The 26,257-nt window shown below is 40.4% G+C and overlaps 1 protein-coding gene across 2 annotated transcripts in view; it reads left to right on the top strand.

The window, feature by feature from the left end:
* The first annotated feature begins 6,557 nt into the window (after positions 1-6,557).
* Positions 6,558-26,257, top strand: part of DRD3 (dopamine receptor D3) — a 50,716-nt gene continuing 31,016 nt past the window's right edge. For both annotated transcript variants that reach the window (XM_035274128.3, XM_078350152.1), the window contains exons 1-2: positions 6,558-6,950; positions 13,293-13,597. In XM_035274128.3, the coding sequence (XP_035130019.2) occupies positions 13,328-13,597 (270 nt within the window). In that variant the 5' untranslated portion in view covers positions 6,558-6,950; positions 13,293-13,327. The remainder of the gene's footprint in view (positions 6,951-13,292; positions 13,598-26,257) is intronic.

Below are 26,257 nucleotides of genomic sequence, written 5' to 3' on the forward strand. Positions count from 1 at the left end.
GGGAGGATTTCAAAAATATGGTGGAGTAGGAAGCACCAAGAATCTGTTTCCCCACCTAGACAACAATTGCACTGGCAGAGTATGCCTGATGTAATTATTTTGGAACTCTGGAATCTATCGAAAGCGTGCAACTTCCAGGAGAAGGCGTGGATGGTAAATTATTAAGTTTATTTTGTCATGTCAGCTCTTAGCATAATAGCAACTACCCATTCCCTATTCTCAGTAATGTGGCATACAGCTGTGTTTGAATTCTTAGAGCAGCCTGCAGGAGCCAGAGTGGGCAAAAAGAACCTTATCCTCCAAATAGCAGGGAACTATGATCTGATTATTGATTGCTGCTTCTGATCACAGGCATGCAGACAAAGGATCATGCTACCATGGTTGTTGCAACTTCCACACTGTTACAAACCCCTCCCTGTCTGGCTATAGTAACTTCAAGAAGATTTAAGGCCAGGCACGGTGGCTCATGCCTATAATACTAGAAATTTGAGAGGCCGAGGCGGGTGAATCACCTGAGGCTGGGAGTTAGAGACCAGACTGACCAACATGGATGTTAAGTATAATCTCTATGGTAGCCAAAAAGAAATAGCTTAGGAATATACACAAAAGGAAATAAGAAAGAAGCTTAAACATTTCACCAGAAAACATAACTAAACGCACAAAAAAAGACAGTCATGCAGAATGAGATGGGGGAAAGCTATAAGGCATATAGAAAACAAATAGCAAACCACAGAAGAAAGTCCTTCTTTGTCAGTAATTTCTTTAAATGTAAATGGATCAAACTACCCGATCATAAAACAGGGATCAGCAGAATGGATAAAAAACATGATTGCTGGATATACTGTCTACAAAAAACTAACTTTAGATTGAAAGACATGCAAAAAAAATTCCACTTCTGAATGCATATCCAAAAGAACTGAAAACAGGATCTCAAAGAGATATCTGAACACCTATGTTCATAGCAGTGTTATGCACAATAGCTAAAATGTGGAGGTAATTCAAGCATCATCCATAAGCAAAATGTGGTACAACTGAATATTATTCAGCTTTGAAAAGAATATTCTGACATATGCTTCAATATCAATGAACTTTTAGAACATTATGCTAAGTGAAATAAGCTAGTCTGAAAAAGACAAATACAATAGGATTCCACTTATATGAGGTACTTAGAGTTGTCAAAATCATAAAAAGAGACAGTAGAATGATGGTTGCCAGGGTATGGAGAAAATGAGGAGTTTAGTTTTACAAGATGAAGAATCATGAGTATGAACAGTGGTAATAGTTGTACAACATCATAAATGCATATAGTACCATTGAAATGTGTACATAAAATCTGTAAGATTATAGATTTCATATTAGTTATACTTTAAAAAATTAAAAATTGAAAGATATAAGAAAGTGGAAAATAATAAACTCCTTGTCCAGCATCTAGAGATTTACAGATGCATCTGTTTTATAGTCTTGTTCTTCACACCATTTGTTGCTACAACTTTAATAAATATTGGTGCACCTTGTTAAAATAAAAATCCTGGATTCAGTAAGTCTAGGGTGGTGGCCAAGATTCTCCATTTCTAAAAGTTTCCAAAATGAAGTTGATGCTCCTGGTCCTGGTCCTTGGACCATATTTTGAGGAAAAGGGTTTTATAAATTTCATAAAGGTGAAATAGATAGCATCTAGTTTCAAACAAACGCACCAAATAATTAAATCACGATTTCCTCAGAATGAGATGGGACTCAATAGGATTTGAGATGTGCTCCTTCTGAACACTAAATGTGCCATTTTCTAGAGACAATGACTCTCAGATTATCTATTATCTATTGCTACATAACAAAATCATTGGCTTAAGACAACATCAAACATTTATTTTGCCCATTAATCTGAAATTTGGGCAAAGCTTTGCAGAGAGAGCTTGTCTCTATTCCACATGGCATCAACTGAGATGGTTCAGTGGTGGACTGGAGGAGCTGCTTTCAAAATGACTCACTTATGCCTGGCTAGCTGATGCTAGCTTTTAGCTGTGAGCTTAGTCAGGACAATGATCTCAGTTCTTCTCCACATGGCATCTCCATGGGTTGCCTGATCTTTCTCATAGCATGATGACTGAACTCCAAGAGCAAGTGTTTCAAGATAAAAAAGTGGACATATATGGGATTTTTATAAGCTGGCCTCAAAAATCACATAACATCACTTCTACCACACTCTGTTAGTAGACACAGTTATGGAGGCCTACCAGATTCAAGAAGAAAGACATAATAAGTAAGGCTCCACCTCTTGAGGGTGGAATGGTGAGGTTCTAGAAGAACATGAGGAATGGGGTATATTGGCATCTTCATCTTTGGGAAATATAATCTGCCATATCTATCAACCCCACATCCCTTTTGAAGAAATGATCAATTAATTAAAATTCAAAATTCTCTAACTGATCCTCATTTCTAGTTATGTATTTCTGGAAATAAGAAAAGAAATAAAGAAGAGATGGAAGAAACTGAGGAAAAGTTAGAAGAATAAAAGATCAGATAAGGCCAGGTGTGGTAGCACGTGTCTACAGTCCCAGCTACTCGTGAGGCTGAGGTGGGGAGGATTGCCTGAGCCCAGGAGGTCAAGGCTTCAGTGATTACACCACTATACTCCAGCATGGGTGACAGAGTGAGACTCCCCCGAAAAAAAATAGATAATGATGAATGGTAGGAAAAAACAGGAGAAAAATAGTTTAAAAAGTTAAAATAGAAGTAGAAAAGGGAGGTAAAATTCAAGCACAAAGAAGGATAGATACAGATATAAAAACAAATATCATTTATTTCCTTCCTTACTATTACTCTGTGACCAATAATGAGTGACTAGGTACAAATCTGATTGAACGAGAAGCCTCCTTCTGTTATTTGCTTCCATTCTCTGGTAGAAAGAAGAAAGAAAGTGGTGCTCAGTATTAGATAATAATAAATGAATTGAACTAATTTTCTTTCAAGAATTTATTATAGCAGAAGAATGAATTTAAATGTAAACCCTAAGACTTTCTCAGATGGTCCTCATTTTACCAGATCTCACTGGAGAGGAACGGGGGCTACGGTTGAGAAGAAATAACCATACTGCTGGAGCACTCACTGCATTTGCTAACTTACACTTAGACTTATACCACTTGAGTTCTGATTTGAGTGGAAAATATACTAAGAGGATATTCTTCAGACCTGATTAGTATACATGCAATTTAAGATCATCATGTTAATCAAATCTTCCAGGTCACAGTAAGGAATGCTAGTTATAATAAGACATGGAAACAAAATGTTCATCTATTCATACAGGTCCTGCAAATTGGCTCCCCACACTGCTTCATTTGGTCTCCATACTGTTCTGGTGAGAGGGAGCTCAGTGGGGGTTGGAAGTGGTGTGAGAAACTCATGTCATACTCAAAGGTCGGGGCTCAAGGCAAGGTCATTCCATGGAGCAGCATTTCAAAGACAAGAAGAGAATATTCCCACCACAAACTTCACATCAATTTCCTTTTAAACAAAATCACTGAGTAACCGTACATATCAGAAGCTCACTATCTCTCCACTCTTTTTCTAAACTTCCTACTTCAAGTTCAAAACAGAAAGACTTTCCTGATGAAGGGCCAGCCATTGGCTAGTACATGAGAATGTTCCAGCCATGCTATTGAGATGGAGTTTCTGGAAGGAAGTCAAAGAAAATAACCTACATTTTTCTTTTTTCTTTTTTCTTTTTTTTTTTTTTTTTTTTTTTTTGAGACAGAGTTTCGCTCTTGTTACCCAGGCTGGAGGGCAATGGCGCAATCTCGGCTCACGGTAACCTCCGCCTCCTGGGTTCAGGCAATTCTCCTGCCTCAGCCTCCTGAGTAGCTGGGATTACAGGCATGTGCCACCATGCCCAGCTAATTTTTTTGTATTTTTAGTAGAGACGGGGTTTCACCATGTTGACCAGGATGGTCTCGATATCTTAACCTCGTGATCCACCTGCCTCAGCCTCCCAAAGTGCTGGGATTACAGGCGTGAGCCACTGCGCCCTGCATGATTTCTACCAAGGCGTATCTGTCCTGTAGGCATCCTGGAGTTCTTCCCAGAAGGCATATCTCAATGCCAGTCATGAATAGCAGTTCCATTTACTTAAAAAAATAAAACTATTTGGTGTTGTGTGAATGGAAAGTGTCACATAAAAGAAGCAATTGCTAATTCACCTATAGTGAAGTCCAGAGAGAAAGGATCACCTCATTTACCCTGCTTCTCTTCTATTTCCACACCAATCTTTTCCCATTCACCATGGGGGTCAAGGAGTCTACCAGAGAGAGCTGAGTAGGGACAGAGCCGACTGCCTAGATGTGTGATTTTAGGCATGTCAGTTCATTTTCCTGTCTCTTGTTCCTACATAGAATTAGAGTAAGAGTCTATATCCATCTTTATCTTCCTTTTAAGTTTGCCAAAGAAAGGCACTAAAAACATGCTGAGGAGTATCTTGCCAGCATTTATAACTGCCCTGGGAAGATGGGATATGTGTTCTCAACACAGAAAGTCTACGAATAGGTTTCTTCCTACTACATCCATGCATTATCAGGATAGCATAATCATTAGGCACAAAATCTTCAAGTGTTAAAGAAAATAAACACAGGATACTGACAGGTAAAAACCATGTTGCTGAAAGCGAGTGATATGAGGTTAACTCCTTTAAAGGCCTCTGCTTCCTTCTGCTCCCACACCAACCTGACATTAATCCCTGCTTTTATATGTCAGACAAACCAAGCTTCAGCAGTGCATATTATTTTGGTCCCCTTATCTGAGGGAAGAAAAACCTGGGGGTTCACATTCAACCCAGGAGTTCTAGTCTTAGGGCATGCTCAATATACTTATACCATATAACGAATACATTTATGCCCAATAAATTATAGGCAACCTTGGATATGACATCTAATCTCTCTAAGCCTCTGTATTAGTTTGCTAGGAATGCCATTACAAAATGCCACATGCGGGGTGGATTAAACAAGAGAGAAATTTATTTTTGCACAATTTTGAAGGGTAGAAGTCCAAAATCGACAGGTTGGCAGGTTTGGTTTCTCCTGCCAGACGCGTCTCCTTGGCTTGCAGACAGATGCCATCTTCCTATGTCCCTTCCTCTGTGTGCACATTCCTGGTGTCTCTTCTGTTTCTTACAAGGAAGCCAGTCATATTGGATTTGGGCTTGTCCTAACAGTCCCCATTTTTGCTTAATTCACACTTTAAAGATCTTATATCCAAATACAGCCATGTTCTAAGGTTAGGGCTTCAACATATCAATTTTGGAAGGACACAAATTATCCGATAACAGCCTCTGTAAAAATAGGCATCATGAAGATTGATGTAGGATGCAAACAAGAACATAATTTACAAAATTATTTCTAAATCACCTAAATGATTTATAAATATAACTATATACAAATGTATTAGTATTATTGTCATTATAATTATTATTCTCTCTGACATATTATCAATCTTCTGGGAAGTTCAAATTTTCTACCTTTGGAAGAATATACCATAGTGTTTAAGAGAATTAGCATGTTTAGATCCAAATCCTGGGTCTGCCACTTGTTAGCTGTGCAACTTTCAGATATTATACTAACCTCTAAGCTTTTATTTTCCTATCCATAAAATAAGGGTGGTAAAAATAGTACCTACCCTGTAGGGTTGTTGAAAGGATTAAAAGGGGCAATGCATTAAAATGACTGGCTAAAAGTACATGCTCAATAAACGAAGGTTGTGATCAATAGCAGTATTTAGACCTTATTGATGCTGCTGCTTTCTTTCTCAGCCAGCAGAGGTCTCCATCACAGTCAAATGAGAAACAGCTTCCCCATGACTGCACTGCAGTTGCCAAGCACATCCACTGTTGGCAGAGAAAATAGCAGAAAAATTACCACATTGCCTAAAAGGAGGATAAAAAAGAGAAAGAGAGAGAGAACAGGAAATGGTTAGGATTCCACAGTAAAATGTAAGATGAACAGGTAGCCATAAGTTAGGATTGTTTATGTTCTACTACTGACTTTCACTGATATTGTCCTTGGTTGCATCTCACTTTAGCTTGTTCTAAACCAGTTTTTAAAACAGTGGTATGTATATCACAGAGAATCAGTAAGAATGAATTGACAAATAAAGTTCTCTGAAAACAAGAAGTGCTGCTACATAAACATTTAACATGTCTGACAGTATTAAGCTTATTTCGTCTTTATTATCAGTTATACACCATGCCTCAATTTTGCTACCTTTGTAATATGTTTCCTTTAACCTTCTTTTCCCAGACAGGCTTACACCTCCAAATTCAATTATCCTGTCAATTGTGTTTTAAATTGTACTGATTTCCATTAACCAATTGTGGTATCAATTTGATGATCTGTTCCTTCTTCTGAACTAATCATCTTTACACCCACGAAAATCTGGAAAGGCAATTAAACTGAGGATGGTGAGAGTTATTCAAGAGAAATTAAAGCATAAAGGTAAAAAGAGTGGAAAACTAAGATTAAAAAGAGCACTGAAGGGAAAATACACATGTACTAAAAAGCACAGTACCAAAGCAGATAGAGACAAAGAGGAAAAGAGGAGAGCGAGGTAGAAAACGGATCCTGCTTATGCCTACTCCATCTCTCTTTCAGCACCAAGGACAGAACCTCTGAACGGCTGACCCAACCAATGCTCAGTTTAGGGTCCCTCCCAAATCCTCTACAGAAAATCGATGCATTCGAAAGCAGCTATGAAACATGCACTAAGGTCTAATAGGAAAGCTGGAAAGCAGCACTCAAGTAATTTCACCTTGGAGACAAAAATGGGTGATTCCTTTCCATTCATTTGCATAGTTTCTGAGTCCTGAGAAAAGCAAACTTTGCTTTGCTTGGGTATGCCTGCTGTCAGTAAATGGCTGCAGGATCCGAACTGGTAAACTCCTCGGTCTCCAGAAATCAGAAGAAAATTTTAGGGTAAGTAATTTTTCTTTTCGTTTCTAATTTAGTACATAGTATTTTCCTAAATGTTATTTAATCAGCTTGGGGTTCTGTGGATCTCTAAAAATATGCATTAAAACTCAATACCCACTCTTATTTAAAAACCAAAGCCCTGAGGAAATGGTTTTGTTTTCCTTCTAAGTGGCTGGACAGTAGAAACCTTTCCTATTCCTTTTTCTTTTCTTTTATTCCCCAAAATTGTATCCTTGTGGGCTCTAGAAGCTATATCAAGGAAGAATTAAAAGATGGAAAACAAAAAGCCGTTATTATTTCCTGGATTTGTATGGAAGTTGATTGTATTCCTCTTAAGGATTTTACTTAATTGTAAGGGTCTGTTATTTTAAACTCCTCAATTCAGCACCCTGGCAATTCAGAGCTGAAGGTTTGGAGAGGCACTATTTTCAATGGTCTATTTAAAGTCAGGCTGTTTCTAAGTCAGAATCCAATTATTCCCAGCAGAGAAATGTAGTACTTGAGGTGATGATTGTGTATGTTTCCTTTGATGATGGTATATGATTTTTAGGGTATTGTTATTATTTAATTGTGAGACTTCCATTACTTGCTGTAGCTTACTGGGGCAACAGAAGTCATTGCAATTAGGTATTTGTTCCAGTTCATACATTTAGTTTAATTGAATACCATCAAAATGCATGTATGAATAATAATGCAGCAATAGCAAAGTGAAACTTGGAATCTAAACTCATAGTGCATGCCTAGTTCACTTTATAGGTGAAGACTTTTGCTTGCTGATACTAAAAGGTCTGTAAAATGTCTGTCCTTAAGTAAGAGTGAAGACCCACTGCTTGACATGGCACTGGAATCTCTTATAGTCAAACAGAAGTAAAGACAATGTGAGAAAGATTCTTACTCAGGCACTCATTTATTTATAGTTGAATATTTTCAAGCGTCTGTATGGCTAGCAGTGAGCAAGGGTATTGAGCAAGGAAAATACTGACAGTATCCAAATGGGTGTCCAATATTAAAGCATCCATACAGAAGGCTGTTTATTATGGAATATACATTAAAGCAAATACCAAACAGTTTCTACTCAATAGCAGATTCAATTTCTAATGCATTGAAGTTTGTCATCAATTAATATTGGCTTATTGATTTATTTATTTCCTGAGTTTCCCATTTTATCTCTGATTAGAATGGTAGGATGCTCAGTCTTTAGAGTTCGTGATAGAAAGTGAGTATGCTATGCTTTACTAGACAGGTTTATTGAGGGGGAATAATTATTATCTTAGCTACTGGACCTAAGTAACCAGCAATAGTTTTTCTCTGTACATTTACCAACAGTGAAAATGTGCCCAAATACATAAACATGCTATGTATTGCAATGCATTTGTGAATCTTTTCTAGGAAAATAGGCAGCAATTTGCAAGAAGGAACTAGCATAGAAATGCTAAAGACTGTCTCTAATAATAATAACAATGTAACTCCCACTGGCTCTATGAGCAGTGTGCACCTGCATTGCTTCACCAAACCTAGTCAGGTGATATGCATAAGATACCCTGAACAAGTGAGATTTTAAAATTAGTACCCATTTCACATTTGTCTTTCTCACCCCAAAAGTGGCATAGTTAAGAACATGAACTCTGGAATCAGATAAATCTTGGGTTGAATCAACTCCATCATTTATTGGTTTGTGGCCTCACCGAGATACTTAACCTCTCTGTGACTCATCTGTTTTTTCTAGAAAAATTGGTATGATTATAGTGCTTACCCTCTTCATCAGGTTGTTGTGGGGTTGAATGATGATAATAAATTTTAGGAATAATTATTAATTTTATCAGCAATATAGCAAGTTCGAATTATAGCCCAGATCAGAAAAGCTCTGGCGACTGGTAGGAGGCATCTGAGTAAAAGATTAGAGTTGGCAATAGCCAGAGACCTGTGAAATGAGTGGAAATGTGGTCATGGAAGCTTGCTACTGAAGTGTTTTGTTCTTGGTTGAGTGAAACCCATCTCAACTTGGGAATGAAAGTTTTGTGGGGTTTTTTTAACTTTGAGACAGGATCTTGTTCTGTCATCCAGTCTGGGGTAGCACAATTATACTGCAGCCTCTAACTCCTGGACTCAAGCAATCTTCCCGCCTCAGCTTCTCCAGTAGCTGGGAATACTAATTTTTCTTTTAGTTTATTTTTTTTAAGATGGAGTCTCACTATATTGCCCAGGATGGTCTCAAACTCCTGGCCTCAAGTGATCCTTCCACCTCAGCCTCCCGAGGTGCTGGGACTACAGGAATGAGCCCCTGAGTCCAGCTGGGAATAACTGACATCAACTTCCATACCTAGCATAGACACATTAGATAATTGTGGGTTTGGTATTTAAGAATGCCTGAGATAAAGCTTGGTTCAAATTAGTCCCTAACACATGGTGTAATCTTGAGAAAGTAATTGAATCTCTCTGTCTCACTCTGTCTCAGTTTTTTTAATCAGTAAAAGCAATATGTCAATATCCACCTTTAGGGCTCCTATAAGTATTAAAATGCACGTAAAGTACTTATACCTGACATACACTAGTAGCCCAGATGTAGTTGTCTTTTTCTTCATGTGTTCTCTTACAGAAAGAGAACAAATAATTAAAACTCTGTAAGTCTTAATGAGGTGCTAAGGAGGCAATCCACAAATGTTTCTGGCAGACTTATTCAGCACTGAGAAACTGAACATCAGCAAAGCAGGACAAATGTCATAACTGATGAGGACCTGACCACTCTCTGTTCCTCTGACTTTTAAATAGGTTATGCACTCACTCTGAAAGATACCAGAACAAACTATAAAGAACAAGATAAATTAATACTTTGTAAGGAATTTAAAAGCTCATTAAAATGTGTAAGTAGTGTTATATGTAATGAATCTTAAAAGAATGAAGTGAGGAGTAATATTCTAGTTCTCTGCCTTCTCTACTCTTTTACCTCCTATCCACTATTTGCTGAGGTTGCCATGAATGCCATCATTTCCAAGTTCACTAGATACTCTATAATCACAGCTTATTTAACTCTTCACCTATTCCCACTTCTCTCTTAACAATAAAAGTGACGATATTTCTGGTGCTCTGTGCCAGACATTATGCTAGAGTGATGATTCTCAATGGGGAGAGCAATTTTGCTCACCCCCACCCCGCCCCGGGACATTTGGCAACATCTAGAAGCATTTTTGATTGTCTCAATTTGTGGGGAGGGGTGTGCTACTGTCATCTAGTGTGTGGATGTCAGGATGCTGTTAAACATCCCACGATGCACAGGACGACCTCCTCAACAAGGAATTTTTCAGCCCAAATTGTCAGTAGTGCCAAACTTCATGTGTATCATTTCATTTAATCGTTATAATAACACTATGGAATTGATATGATTATCCCCATTTTGCTGATGAGAAAACCAGCCTATCATTGTAAATTACTTAGAGAGTGACTGAGTTAATGACTTCTCTAGGCTCTTTGCTTCTTCCTACCTGAGACCAGTTTCCCATCTGTTAGCATATCTAACAGAGGGTAAAAGAAAGAAGAAAGCCCAGCTCAGCTCTGTGTTATATAAGCAACTCTTGTTTGAAAAAAAAAAAAAATCTAAGCAGGGAGAAAGGTGAAATAATTAGCTGAGAGGCAGAGAGTAATCTAGCATCTCACTCATCTTTGCTTTCATCTCCCACATCCACAACTCTTCAGAAACTACCTGGACAATCAGGGTTTAACCCACCTGCTGCTATAAAGGCTCTAAGATCAGATGTGGAAAAAAATAAATTAGAAATCAGAAATCCATGCAACTGCGATTCCAACATCAGGCTCAGAATTGACTTTCAGAGTTGAGGGTTTCCCTTCATATAATTAGCCGCTGGCATTCGGCTATACCATTTTTAGGTAGCTGTCAAACCTCTTGGCAGGTAAAAAGTCCGGCAAAAGGGTAACAAATATTCAAAGGTTTTATGCCTCTCTCTTATGTGGTAGGTAAGATGAAGCTAAGACATTAGCTTCAGACCCCAGAAAAGAGGGATTCTGGCCACTGTATTCCAAAGTGGCCCAGCTGTGAAAGGGAAGACATTTGGGCCCGAGCCTGCCTTCAAAGTGGAAATACCCTTGAACAATCAGAAAGCATTGTATTTTTTCAAAAGCTCTTGGCAGCAGCAGTGCTATCTCCAGGGTAGCTGCTGCCCTCCTCTGAATAATGAGAAAATTCTAATTATTATCAAGAATTATTATTATGTTTTAAAATACATTGAGTGCAAACAGTGTGCCAAGATAAAGGACAATTTTTTTAAACAATTCTCTAAATTCATTCCAAGTTGGTCACCCTTTTCCAATCATTTGTTCATTTTAACTCTTTCACATTTCAGGCTGAGACATTTCAAAGTGAGGTACAAAATGACAGCCATGATTAGGCCAATCTCCTAATCAAGCTACAGATACCTGTCTTGAGGGCAAATTCTAGCCACCAAGCCAGCCTCTACTTCTGCCAGGGCCTGGAGAGAGAGTTCCCATAAAAGTCCGTATGTACCATGTTTAAACATTTTAAAGTTAAATATATATATATATTAAATATATATATATATTAAATAAATATATATATATATTAAAGTTATAACCAACAAATCACTGGGTAAAATGTTTAATCTTCCCACCTTGACAAATACACTTCATAACAATGTGGAAGGCCAGGTTTGAATTTAAGATTACTGGACCCTTCAGAATTCCATACAAAATGTAACCATGTAGGAGAAGCTGGGCCCCCACGCCTAACCTGCCTCAGGGACTGTGTCCTCTTCTCCCCCACCTCAGGCTACATAGGATCTTTGTTTGAACTGTAACTGAAAGCTACCCACGTGGCCCCAGGGACCCTCCACACTTATGGCATAGTCTACCCTCAGGGTGACAGATTTAGAATGAGGCCCATGATGCCCTGGAAACAAGCTCTGAGCAGTTTGGCAGAGAATTCTGAGTGTGGTCTAGACGAGGGTGTAAACTTAGTGGACCTTCTCCTTGGCACTGTGGGAGGTTACAGAATCGTCCTGTAGAGGCTTAGAGGCATAATCAGTAGAGGGTGCCTTAGTCCTTTTGGGCTGCTATCACAAAACGCCATAAACTGGGTAGCTTATAAACAACAGATATTTATTTTTCACAGTTCTGAAGTCTGGGAAGTCTAAGATCAAGGCACCAGAAGTTTCAGTGTTTGGTGAGGACCTGCTTTCTGGTTCATAGCTGGCTGTCTTTTCTCTATGTCCTTGCCTGGTGAAAGAGACTAGCTGGCTCTCTGGGTCTCTTTTATAAGAGCACTCATCCCACTCATGACGGCTCTGTCCTCATAACCTGATCACTGCTCAAAGGCCCCCACCTCCTAATACCATTATATTGGGAGTTAGGATTTCTATATATGAGTTTAGGGAGACGCAAACCTCAGATGATAGCAGAAGACCAGAGTGGGCTCCTTTATAGCACAGAGCCCGGGGCAAGAGTCACTTTTGCTTGGGTTTCAGGGTTACACTGTAAGTCACAGGTCTTAGGTCTTCCTCTAGACTTCAGAACTGTGAGAGGATACATTTCTGATCTTTGTAAATTACCCAGACTCAGGTGTTCTGTTATAGCAACCCAAAATAGACTAAGATAGGTAGGTTTTATTAGTCCCACATTTTACATGGGAAGAATCTGGAGCTCAGAGAGGTAAATTAATAAGCACAAGGTCCCAGAGTTAGGAAGCATCAGAGCTGGGATTGTAATCCTGCAACAGCTTCCCATCCCATTCAGAGTTCAAGCATGGTACTTCCCATGGCACTGCACAACCTCTCTACCACACCCCCTCCACCGTTCTACTCCTGCCTCACTTGGCTCCAGCCTCACTGGCCTCCCTCCTATGCCTTCTATGTGCTAGCTCTTCCTGCTGGCACCTGCTTTTCTCACTGCTTGTACTGCTGTCTTATCAGATATCTGCATGGTCTGCTTCTTGATCTCCTCCAGGTCCCGACTCAATTGCTGATTTCTCCATGAGGAATTCCTGGCTATATTCAGACTTATTCACCCCCATGCACACAATCTTCACCCACTACTTACCCACCTCCCTGATTTGTGTCCAATATACATATCATTATTGAACATACCACATCATTTATTTATCTTGTTTATTGTCTGTCTTCTCCTCTAGAATGGGAGCTTCAAAGGGGAGCAATTTTTATCTGCCTGGTTCACTGCTGTATCTCCAACTCTCACAACAGTCCCTTCTATGTCGAAAATGCTCCATAAATATTTGTTGATGCAATAAATCCAAACATGTAACTAAGCAACCAAGCCCCAAAGAGTCTGATTTTATTAATATTGTTTCCTGTCTTCTCACAGGAAGGCCCTTGGCATCACATACCTCCCTCTGGGCTATGGCACCTCTGAGTCAGCTGAGCAGCCACCTGAACTACACCTGTGGGGAGGAAAACTCCACAGGTGCCAGCCAGGTGCACCCACATGCCTACTATGCCCTCTCCTACTGCGCGCTCATCCTGGCCATCGTCTTCGGCAATGGTCTGGTGTGCATGGCTGTGCTGAAGGAGCGGGCCCTGCAGACTACCACCAACTACCTAGTAGTGAGCCTGGCTGTGGCAGACTTGCTGGTGGCCACGTTGGTGATGCCCTGGGTGGTATACCTGGAGGTGAGTAGACTTCAGGCACGTGCTGCCTCTGTAACTGTGTTTGTATTTGTCTTCCATGAGTTTCTAGCCTTCAGGGTTCAAAAGACTCCCTGAATAGTCAGGAACTGACGAAGGAAGGAAGTAGAGTTCTCATTCTCCCTTTAATGAGAGAGCCAAAGTTCTGGAAAACAGCCACCATCTCATCCCTTACCCATCAGAACCAGGGAGCTGAGAAGGATTCTGTTCATGGGTCTCCGGTGTTCAGGTGACTAGATCTGAGTGATGGGATTCTTCCTAATAGGGCCTCAAGTTTATTCTCTGTGTCAGACACGTCTCAATGACATGGTGGGCTAAGTGAGGCAGTCCAGAAGGCATCTTTACTAGTGCTCAATGTATATAAGGGTGTTGTGCTGGAGGGATGTGAGGCAAGGGGAAAAAAGGAATTATAGAAAAAAAAATTAGTGGTAGACCAGGTGTGGTGGCTCACAACTGTAATCCAAGCACTTTGGAGGCCAAGGTGGGAAGATCACCTGAGGTCGGGAGTTCAAGACCAGCCTGACCAACATGGTGAAACCCCATCTTAAGAAACAAAGAAAGAAAGAAAAAGAAAGAAAGAGAGAGAGAGAGAGAGAGAGAGAGAGAGAGAGAAAGAAAGAAAGAAAGAAAGAAAGAAAGAAAGAAAGAAAGAAAGAAAGAAAAGAAAAAAAAATTAGTGAATGTAGGAAGATAGAAAGAATGGCCAGCAAACAGATCAGACTTCTTTGGATGGCTCAGTTACCCTCCCTCTGCTCTTTCTTCCTGCGTATCAGCTCTCTGTAGACTCTGCTACCAAAGGAACAGACAAAACCCTCAAATTTATATTTTCCATGTGTCCATTAATAGTACAGAGCCTTTGCCAGACAGATAGTGCCAAAGATTCTGGAGAATTCTTTTGGGGAGTAACATTTATTAAATTTAAAAGTATTTTCATTTGGAAGTGCAAAACAGAGTCAGGTGGTACTCAAGACAAATACACATTTGCTAACAAGGAAATCAGGGTGACTATATATGTTCAAAAAACAGATATTCTAGCCGGGCGTGGTGGTTGAAGCCTGTAATCTCAGCACTTTGGGAGGCCAAGGCAGGTGGATCACGAGGTCAAGAGATCGAGACCATCCTGGTCAACATGGTGAAACCCCGTCTCTACTAAAAAAATACAAAAAATTAGCTGGGCATGGTGGCATGTGCCTGTAATCTCAGCTACTCAGGAGGCTGAGGCAGGAGAATTGCCTGAACCCAGAAGGCAGAGGTTGCGGTGAGCTGAGATCATGCCATTGCACTCCAGCCTGGGTAACAAGAGCAAAACTCCGTCTCAAAAAAAAAAAAAAAACAACAAAAAACAAACAAACAAACAAAAGACAGATATTCTTACCAGGAAAATACGCAATTACTTAAGAGATGAAAATAAATAAATAATAAAACCTGAGGCCAGGAACGGTAGCTCACACCTGCAATCCCAGCACTTTGGGAGGCCGAAGCAGGTGGATCACCTGAGGTCAGAAGTTCATAACCAGCCTGACCAACATGAAGAAACCCTGTCTCTACTAAAAATCCAAAATTAGTTGGGTGTGGTGGTGCATGCCTGTAATCCCAGCTACTCAGGAGGCTGACGCAGGAGAATTGCTTGAACCCGGGAGGCAGAGGTTGCGGTGAGCTGAGATTGCACCATTGCACTCCAGACTGGGCAAGAAGAGTGAAACTCCATCTCAGAAAAAAAAAAAAAAACCTGCATATACTATTAATATTTCTCCTCTGCACAGTGTGTCATTTTAAAGAGGTATCCAATGAAGGATAAAAATGATGCTATGATTAAGAGAAATTAAGATTCATCAAATTAGTATCTCAGTTAATATTGATAGTAAAAGTGACAGTTAATTAAGTATGACATATCACGGGAGAGCAAAAACCTTGTACATAGACTGCCTATGCTAATGCCTGTGTTAAAGAATGGCTGGGAACTAAAATTAGACTTATGATATCAAGGGGGAGACATAAAGAAAATAGAGAAATAAAAGGAAAAGAAGAAAAACAACTAGCCTGGGTAGATCTAAAGGCTAAGGGAATATTTGAGGAAAAAAATATGTATTTATTCTTCCCAGTTAGGATAATCCTAGTTGGGAGGGTGAAGGGTCTTATAATTATCTTGATTTTTCTGTCAACCCAATTAGTCTGAGTCAACGTTGAAGTCAGGGACTAGGTCTTTGTTCTTCACTTCCTGTAGCCTAAACCTACTACCTGGCGCACAGCACATGCTAAACGTTACAACATTTGATATCTAAATGACGAAATAAATCTTCTCTGTAACATATGCATTATATAGGCTATTCCTACTGATACCATCTGCCTATCTATTGTTACAGTCCGATTTTTTGGGGTGAGGACTTTTGGGGATGAGCTATGTGTTATTTTACATCAACAATAATGAGAGTGAAAAAATTTAGAATCATGTGATATTTCTGTTCAGGAATGAGGCACTCTAGGTGCAACATGCCAATATGAATTGGTCAATGACTCCCAGCACTGCCACCATTCTCCTAAAATGTTTTTGTCCATTTCTATATGTTCCAAGAATTCTTAAGTCCCCAGAAGGATGAATGTCAGAAAGAAATGTAGGCAATGGACCATCACTCTAATGGGATTTTTATTCCCTCTAAGATAAAAGCAGGCTCTTGGTGTCTGTAGCAAAGCCACTCTCGGCGTTGGTTGGCTATGTATTTGTGGTTACCTCTAGGACTCTGGTTGGACCTATGTACTGGTTTAGGAGACGGACTTTTCCGCGCTACCAACCCACGGCATTTGCTTCTGGCTCCTATTCTGCTGCTGAGCATAGACGGGCAACTGAAACTACAGGAAATGACAGGAAATCTTGCCAAAGACCTTCATGGAATCACTGCAGTAGTACCTTTAGGTTTTCTGCCAGGAATAGCTCTGATGGAGTTCTTGGTTTCTCCCCATAAAAACCATAATACTATGCCCTCTGTCCAACAGCTTATTTGGTGTAGGCGCTCAGTGATCAAGATCGTAATTTTTACATTTGATCTTAACCAAAAGGCTGAGATGCAATAAGAATATGATTTTTAAAATCTACATTCACTTAAGGAAGATTTAGGAGAGCAGAGATATCTCCTCACTGGCTTTAGGGCCTCTTTTTGGTCTTACCAACTTGATTTGAGGCACTGGCTGGGCCTTAAAGCAAGTTGGTAAAACCAAAGAGGCCCTAAAGACAATGAAGAATATCTCTGCATCACTTTCCATAGCAGTGAGCTAAGGGTCTGTCTCAGTAAAAGACGGAATATCACTTAAAGTAACCCTCATTAACAGATGACCAATTAAGATATTAGAAGTTTCTAGTTCAGAGTACCGAGTCTCTCTATCTTACATCAATCTATACTTTTCTTAATTTCAAATGTTTTCCTATCTTTCCTTAAAGGCAGATGAGGCGCCTTAATGAAAGAAAAGAGCACTGTGAACCCTTAAAATATGGGCTTAACTTGTCCTAATGATAGTGCAGTTTGAGTAGCTACTCTAGTAATTACTTAGCCTAAGAGCTCCCTTTAGAAAAGAAAAGGGTGCAATGTTGATCACAGAGACTGTTGTAGGCTTAAAGGCCCCCAGGAAGATAAGATACTCATGAGAAGAACACCATTTTCGGAGTCAAAAGATTCACCAAATTCATAGCTTTGTGTGCTTTGATTTGAACACACCTACCTTCTTCGAAGGAAAATTGGCTCATTTTGCCAAGCACCAGTATTTATGAGTTAGGAATGTTTTGGCTGTAAATATTGGAAACCTTGATTAATTGTGGCTTAATTACATTTAATGTTTTTCACATAACCAGAATTCTGGAGGAAGAGAATTGTGTTGGTTCAGCTGCCCCATGGTGTTATCACAGACCCGACTTTTCCATTCTTCCTCTTCGCCATTCTTGGCAAGCTAGCCTAGTTCTTTATGCTCCCATAGCTCTGTAGCACCATGACAGGATTCAAAAATAGGATGGGTGGGGACAGCAGGAAATGAGAGATCGAGAGTGCGTGCACTTTCCCTGGAGTAGCTTGAAGCTTGTTTCTAAGCGATTTCATGCTAGCTTAATTGGCCAGAACTTAGTCACAAGGCCACCTTTAGCTGCAAAGGAAGCTAAAAAAGAAAAAAGAAAAATGTGTGTTTTATTTATAAAAGATGTAGGGGTGGGGAATTGCTCTGAAGTAGGCAATAAAGTATCACATTGCCTTTATTGGAATTCACTGGGATGAATGTCATTTCAACACAGTGTCATGCTGTGAGAAAAAGACTCAGAACTGGGAGTCAGAAGACATGGATTTAAGTGAATAAAATGGAGGTGACAACAAGATTTTCCATGTTGAGCTGATGTTAGGCTCAGCTGTCATCGACTGATAGAGTACTTTGATAACCAAAACTTTTGATCTATAAATATCTCACTTAAGACATTTTTCATTATACGTTTTTTAAAAAAGCTTAATTCCAATTGGCTTACATTAAAAACAAAACAAAACAAAACAGAATGCATTGGCTGTCATACCAGGAACTTTATAAAGTCCTCTGGTAGGGTGGGCTGCAGGCATGGTTCCATCAGAGCTCCAGCTCTATTTCCCCACAATTCTCTCAGCTCTGCCTTTTTCCATATGTTGGCCTTATCTGCAGGCAACAGGCTTAGCTATAGGACTCACATGTCCATACCACACCACTCACAGCAAGAGAGAAAATCCTTTTCCTAGAATTTCTGGTAGAAGTATCAAGATATGCTCTGATTAGACTGACTTGTGGCACCTGATTTCCAGATGGAAGAACTGATTTAGCAGAGGTTATGTGTTTCTTCCTTGGATACTGCCCAGGGATGTCATAGATTCCCAGTGGAATCCAGGGACTATTTATTGAAAAGATGGAAGAAGATAGTGAGTAAGTGTGAACCACAGTCAGATTTCATTGGTATCATTCTCATCTTTAAGACACAGAGGAGCCTTCACTTGAACATTATATAAAGGGGCTCACAGGGACCAGTCACTGACGTTCTTCTGTATTCTCTGTCCTCAAGCCTAGCAGAGAAGTTCAGTACAAAAACCATGAGGGTGACCTCACAGAAGGCTATATTTCTTAGGGCTCCTGGCTTGGCTATCTGTTTAATTCAGTTTGCAGCATTTTCTCAACTTTTCTGTGCCATCCCAAATTGTTCTATCTCAGATTTCCTCTCAAGATTTTAATTTCCTGCCTTACAGTCTGCACTCTGGAGCTTCCTCTCCAAGCACAAACATCTCATTTTTTTCCACTCAGTGAAGCACCTTTTGTGATGCTTAAAGCACTTTTATCAGGAGAGAAAGGCAGTATAAGCAGCCAAGGGAACATTTGGAATACTAAGCTCATGCTACTTGGAGACAAGAGAAAAGACTTGAGGATTAAGAAAGATAGTCAAGCAAGGTAGAGTCGGATGGTTTCAGACAAGGAAACGCACCACAGAAAAAGCAATCGAGGTTGGATGGTGATGAAAGGAAAAAATAGCATTATTTTGGCAACAGAGGAATCTTTGAGTTTTGTAATGATATTGATTATAAAAAATTAAGAAGTGCTTTTTTTTCAAGGAAAGTTTTACAACAGCTCAAAACCCCCCAAATGATAGCAATGTAAGACCTCCTTACTGGAAAACAAAATCAGGAGATTCTCACAATGTCTTCACCAAACTGGATTTTGATAAAAGCTCATAGAATATTAAAGCTGGAAGGGCTTAGAGATTATTTTTGCCATCATTTCCACAGTGTGATCCAGCCACAAGAAATTCCTGGCCATATTCTAATGACATGGTTTCTCTGAGGATGAGTCTTGGAGTCTCATTTTTAAATGAGCTACTCCATACTTCTTATGCACCTAAACTTTCAGCAGCTCTAAAGTAAACTTCCATTAGGGGGAATGTCAGTCCATTTTGTGCAGCTATGACAGAATACATGAGGCTGGGTAATTTATAAAGAACAGTTCTGGAGGCTTGAAAGTCCAAGATCAAGAGGCCTCCATCTGGAAAGGGCCTCCATACTGTCATCCCATGGTGGAAAGTGGGAGGACAGAAGAGAAGCAAAAGAGGACTGAACTTGTCCTTTTAAAAGGAACCCACTCCCACAGGAGCAACATTAATCCACTCATGAGGGCAGAGTCCCCAAGGCTAGTCACCTCTTATTAGGCCCCATCTCCCAACACTGTTGCATTGGAGATTGAATTTCCAACACACGCCTCCTGGGGGACACACTTAACTTACAGCAGTTGGGGAAGGAGAGACTGCTTGTTAAAAATACAAACTGGGCTGGGTGCGTTGGCTCATGCCTGTAATCCCAGCACTTTGGAAGGCCAAAGCAGGTGGGTTCACTTGAGGTCAGGAGTTCGAAACCAGCCTGTCCAACTTGGCGAAACCCCATCTCTACTAAAAATACAAAATTAGCTGGGCATGGTTGTGCATGCCTGTAATCCCAGCTACTCAGGAGGCTGAGGCAGGAGAATTGCTTGAACCTGGGAGCCAAGACCGTGCCACTGCACACCAGCCTGGGCAACAAGAGCAAAACTCCATCTCAAAAAAAAAAAAAAAAAAAAAATACAAACTGGGCCGGCTGCAGTGGCTCATGCCTGTAATCCCAGCACTTTGGAAGGCCAAGGCGGGCAGATCACCTGAGGTCAGAAGTTCGAGACCAGCCTGACTAACATGGTGAAACCCCTTCTCTACTAAAAATACAAAAATTAGCTGGGGGTAGTTGTTTGTAATCCCAGCTACACGGGAGGGATTCTCAGGCAGGAGAATCACTTGAACCCAGGAGGCGGAAATTGCAGTGAGGCGAGATCCCACCATTGCACTCCAGCCTGGGCGACAGAGCAATACTCCGTCTCAAAAAATCAAACAAATAAACAAACAAACTGTTGGGTCTACCTCGGGTCTACCAAGCCAGCATTTCTGGGGCAAGCCTGGAGGTCTAGAGTAATTATAATAAGCCACCGGCCCCACTGCCACCTGACGTGACTTGTGCAACCAGCTAGTCATCTACTATGACATTTGGGAACCACTAAGCCACAAAATCCCCATTTCACAGATGGGTAAATTAAGATGCCGAGAAGTGAAAAATCCTTATTTATTATCCTATGTTGCCCCACAGCAACCGTCCCACCAAAAAATACTCTGAGTGTGGCAAACAAAAATGGACTGAAGAGGCTAATTAGAGAAGGAATTCTATCTTTGCCCCTTAGCTATTTCCAAACAACTCAAAACCCATCCCTTTAGAGTAGGAGTTCTTAATCTGCGGATTTCATCAACTTGGATGTGATAAAAACTACTCCTTTATTTTCCCTGAGATGAAATTTAGAATTTCCTTTAATTACAAACATAGGTATCAACCCGCAGCAGAAGCAATGTTTAGTGTCACAGATTTCTTAATTTTTTTCACTCTCGTTTTTTTTCTTTTTGAGATGGAGTCTCACTCTATTGCCCAGGCTGGAGTGCAGGGGTGCAATCTGAGATCACTGCAACCTCTACCTTCTGAGTTCAAGCAATTCTCCTGCCTCAGCTTCTTAAATTTTGTTTAATTTTTTAACACTCCTTCCTTCACACTGATGATATTCACATTTTCAAACTGCATTATGATTGTCGCATACATCTTGAAACATCACTTATACTTATCATTACTTTGAAATTATAGGAATTTTGAACCTGCCACTAGATCTTGTTAATGAATTATTAAAGAAACACATATATCTTTAAACTTTGATAACTGTATTTCAATAAAATTGATATTCTCTACGAACGCATTAAAAACATTCTTCTGTCCAGGCGCAGTGGCTCATGCCTCTAATCCCAGAACTTTGGGAGGCTGAAGAGGGTGGATCACCTGAGGTCAGGAGTTCAAGACAAGCCTGGCCAACATGGTGAAACCCCATCTCTACTAAAAATACAAAATTTAGCCGGGCATGGTGGCAGGTGCCTATAATCCCAGCTGCTTGGGAGGCTGAAGCAGGAGAATCGCTTGAAACCAAGAGGTGGAGGTTGCAGTGAGCAGAGATCATGCCCCTGCACTCCAGCCCGGGCGACAGAGCGAGACTCCATCTCAAAAAAAAAAAAAAAAAAATTCTTCTGAGACAGGGACCATGAAGTTAACGAAATCAACAGGCTAAAGAATGCTTAAGGAGCCCTGCTTTAGGTACAACCACTTGTGAGGGGCATATTATGCTCCCCTTAACCCTCAGACCAGTGTTTCCCAAACCAACACAATAAGAATCAGTTGAGGGACTTATTACTCCAAGTGAGGCCTAAGACTCATTTTGTTTAACAAGAGCTTCCTGAGATTTGGGAAATGCTGTCTTATAATCAGTAAATGTGGGGAATGCTGCCCTAGGCTGTGTCTATTGAAAATCAGTAGACAAGTTCAGTATCTGAAGACACTTTCCTGCTTACTCAACTTCTGTATTGCCACAGGGAGTTAGTACATTCATTAGTAAGTAAGAGTAACACCACCTGGTTGATGTATAATTCTGAAGTGAGTTATTCATTAGAATGCAGGAGAAAGAATGGTGTCTCTAAAAAGCCTTAAGCCAAACTGACTTTTTTCACTTTTTTTTTTTTTGAGACTGTCTCGCTGTATCACCCAGTCTGGAGTGCAATGGCACGATCTTGTCTCACTGAAACCTCTGCCTACCGGGTTCAAGCCCTTCTCATGCTTCAGCTTTCCTAGTAGATGGGATTACAGGCGCACACCATCACACCCAGCAAATTTTTGTATTTTTAGTAGAGATGGGGATTTCACCACCAACTCTTCCTCCTATGATATTAGAATGGAGTTAAATTGTACACTTCTCAGAAGCACACGATGCTAACCTTTGAGAGGCAAGAAGAGTAATGGTTAATATAAAGAGGTCAAAATTCTAGCTCCCTTTACAAGCTATGGGTCCTTAGGCAAAATTCTAGCTCCCTTTACAAGCTATGGGTCCTTAGGCAAATTTCGTGACCCTTCCAGGTCTCCTTTTCTTTTATTTATTCAATTTTTTCTTGAGACAGAGTTCTGCTCTTTTTGCCCAGTTTGGAGTGCAATGATGGCATGATCTTGGCTCACCGCAAACTCTGCCTCCCGGGTTCAAGCGATTCTCCTGCCTCAGCCTCCCAAGTAGATGGGATTACAGGCATGCACCACCACGCCCAGCTAATTTTGTATTTTTAGTAGAGACAGAGTTTCTCCATGTTGGTCAGGCTGGTCTTGAACTCACAACCTCGTGTGATCTGCCCACCTCAGCCTCTAAAGTGCTGGGATTACAGGCGTCAGCCACCACACCTGGCTTTCATTTCTTACTTTTTTTTTTTGAGACGGAGTTTCGCTCTTGTTACCCAGGCTGGAGTGCAATGGTGTGATCTCAGCTCACTGCAACCTCTGCCTCCTGGGTTCAGGCAATTCTCCTGCCTCAGCCTCCTGAGTAGCTGGGATTACAGGCACGTGCCACCATGCCCAGCTGATTTTTTGTATTTTTTAGTAGAGACGGGGTTTCACCATGTTGACGAGGATGGTCTCGATCTCTTGACCTCGTGATCCACCCGCCTCGGCCTCCTAAAGTGCTGGGATTACAGGCGTGAGCCACCGCGCCCAGCCCCATTTCTTTATCTATAAGTTAGAAATCATATTTGCCTCTTCAGGTTGCTATGAGGTAATGTGTGAGAGTTACCAGTCTATTCTTGGCACCTAGATGCACTTTATTGACCTCTTACTGTTAGTTTTCTTGATGTGGAGGACGCTAATAGAAAAAAACAATTTCACCATAAATCCCACCAATTAGAGACTCATTTTAATGAGTAAGCTCCAGGGAAGGCTAAGTGATGGCACCTTAGTTGGAATTATTTTAATCAGCTAATCAGATTGTTTTCTTCTTGACTCTAAGCTGAAATCAAGGAGAGAATGAGAATTTTGATGACAGAATCACGAGACAGGAAAAGAGGATAGCCAGAATGGGATGAGGCCAGTGGGGGCCTGGAAGCCAGAAAACAGCTTGAGGGTTTTGGCCTTTGTGGCTAAGCAGGAGGGGTATTAAAGAAAACTGTCTGGTGTACTTTCACCAGCCCCAAAGTACCACTGTCTCTTGCACTATTCTTTGAACCCTGGGATAGATGCAATCAGGAGAGTGTCTCTTTCCCTGGAAAGGAGATGATGTGGTCTGTCACACAAAACCCTGAGGAGCACCTGGTTTCCTCCTTTCCCCTGGTATCTACCCACTTCCATCTCTTTTCTAACAACTACCCCTCCCCACCTAACACTTCCCTATAGCAGGGTGTGTAACAACCTACATTCCAATGCTCTGTCTGCCTGTACTAGCCCTGTAACCTTGGACAAAGCGGTTATTCTCTTTAAGCTTTTAGATTCTTCCTTGACAATAAAGATAATCCTCTGTCATAGGATATAATTGGCAATAGAGGCCATGTATGTAAAGTGCTTTGCAGAACACCAGGCACTTAGTAAGCATTCAATAAAGATTAGCTCTTATTACGACAGATTACGTCAGAGGCTGTTAATTATTTCAGAATATGTTTTCATGCTTGGGCCCTGCTCTGGGAGCTGGGGATGCAGCAGCGAACAAGTAAATCTTCCTGCTCGTTTTGGTGTTGGTTCAGTAACGACCGCTCCACCTCCTACCAAGTAAGGTATACGTTGTCCTCAAAAACCTCTAAGAATGCGCGCATCCAATAAAAACAAATTCCGTTTTCAAAATCTGAAGGTTCAAAGTTATAGAAATTTCTGGAATGGGTCATGTGGGTTGGTAACACATGTGCAGTAAATTCTTAATAAATGTTAATTCCTATTAACAATATTAGGATATCATGATGATCTCCAGTATTCTATTGAAGAGTGTCTTGCTTCTCCAGTTATCTTGTAAATTCTTTAAGGATCGGCCCTATAGTACATTTTGTAAAACCTCTCAACACGCATGACATACACTCCTTCTACAAACCAAGTACTAAGAGCTTCACAGGTATTTGCTTTACAAGTGCATGAATAAATGAATGAATATCCAGCAAACACTGAAGTTCGCTGTTGTCTTAACTATCCTTTTTCACCTACGCTAGCCCAACACACACATAAACAAACATGTGCTCACAATTACGCCAAAACGTGTTTCTTTACCCAATTTAAGACATTAACTGCTGAGAAGACGTAATGTTGAAATAAAATTTATTATACAAAATCAACTTTTTCAAGAAGCTTTTACAGGATACAATGTCCTATGTAATGAACAAAACCATTGTTTATTCTCCTGGTTCCCCTAAATCATTGTGACATTATGACTCTTTAGATCAGAATTCTTACATCTCAATTTTTTAAAAGCTTTTTATTCTCGTGATTCCTATAAATTCATATTCAGTTTTCATTTATATAGAGCCAATTGGCCAAACTAAAAGACAGACAGTAAATCCAAAACCAAACAAATAAATTATTCACTAGTTTTAACTTTTCATTGTTGCTTTTAAACAAAAAATCATTGGTCAGGGTTTCTCAAAACAGTCTGGAGATGACCAAACATAGGAATAAAATGAGATGCAAAAAAAGAAACAAATCCAAGGGGAAGAAGTTATTATGGGCGAGGTAGGACAGACGATCTTTTAGGACCTTGCTTTGTTGGGATAAAACAGAAACGCACAGTAAAGTGCCTTGGTCATATAAGAAAATTTTTGCATGAGAAACTCCAGACGAAGGGATAGCACTATCATTAGACACAGTCATTTGGTCAGTATCTGTTTTCTCGTTGAGAAGCTACTTTCAAGGCTACTGTACCGTTTTTCACTCTTTCTTCCTCTTAAATGGCCACTGGGCCTGTTCAGGAGGGGTATTGTGAATACCCAGCTAAGCCAGAGACACAAAGTTTGGCAGGTTTCTCTCTGAGAACTATGGTCCCCAAGAATGGCAGCCCCTGCAGGGAAGAAGCTGGTAACTGCACAAAGCCTCACAGTCCATGAGCAGCCTTTGGTGGACAATTTAAAAGTGACAATCTCCCTGACACATCTTCCTGGCTCAATTAGGCTGTGTAAAAGTTTTAAAAGTGAATAGAAACATGCTAAAATATAAATTATATTACCTAAATTCCTGACTGTAAGCATTATCAGAGGATGTTATGGAACTTGAAACACAGGTATAGATAGATACATGAAGTCGAAAGCATCCTCATGAATTCTAAGTAGTAGAGAGAATCCAGCCCTCTTCCCCACCTTTTGGTTTCTGGGATGTGGGTGGGGAGGGGGAGTGTTGAAGGCAGTCACATTGGCACAGACTTATTTTATACAGATTCCCATAGGTGTTGTTTCAGAGTGTTTCCAAGCTTTACAACCTGAAGCCAGAAAGATTTTTACTTTAGAGGTACATTTTGTGAAAAATGTGTTCTTAGCTTATTTCTTCAGTGACCAACTCTCTACTGGGTGGAGGGCTTCAGAGATACAGTTTTGGCATAAGGCATGCATTGGGCAGTCACCAAAGTTCTTTTACCACCAGCTGAGCATCTATCCGTAAGTACGTCACTTAACCACAAGGAGAGTTATTTGCCTCTGGAGTTTGAACTTCACCAGTGATTCTCAAATCTTGGTATGTATAGGAGTGTTTATTTAAAAATGAAGATTTATGGACCAAAGAGCCAAAG

This window comes from Callithrix jacchus, chromosome 15 (genome assembly GCF_049354715.1).
Source record: "Callithrix jacchus isolate 240 chromosome 15, calJac240_pri, whole genome shotgun sequence".
NCBI classification, from domain to species: Eukaryota; Metazoa; Chordata; class Mammalia; order Primates; family Cebidae; genus Callithrix; species Callithrix jacchus.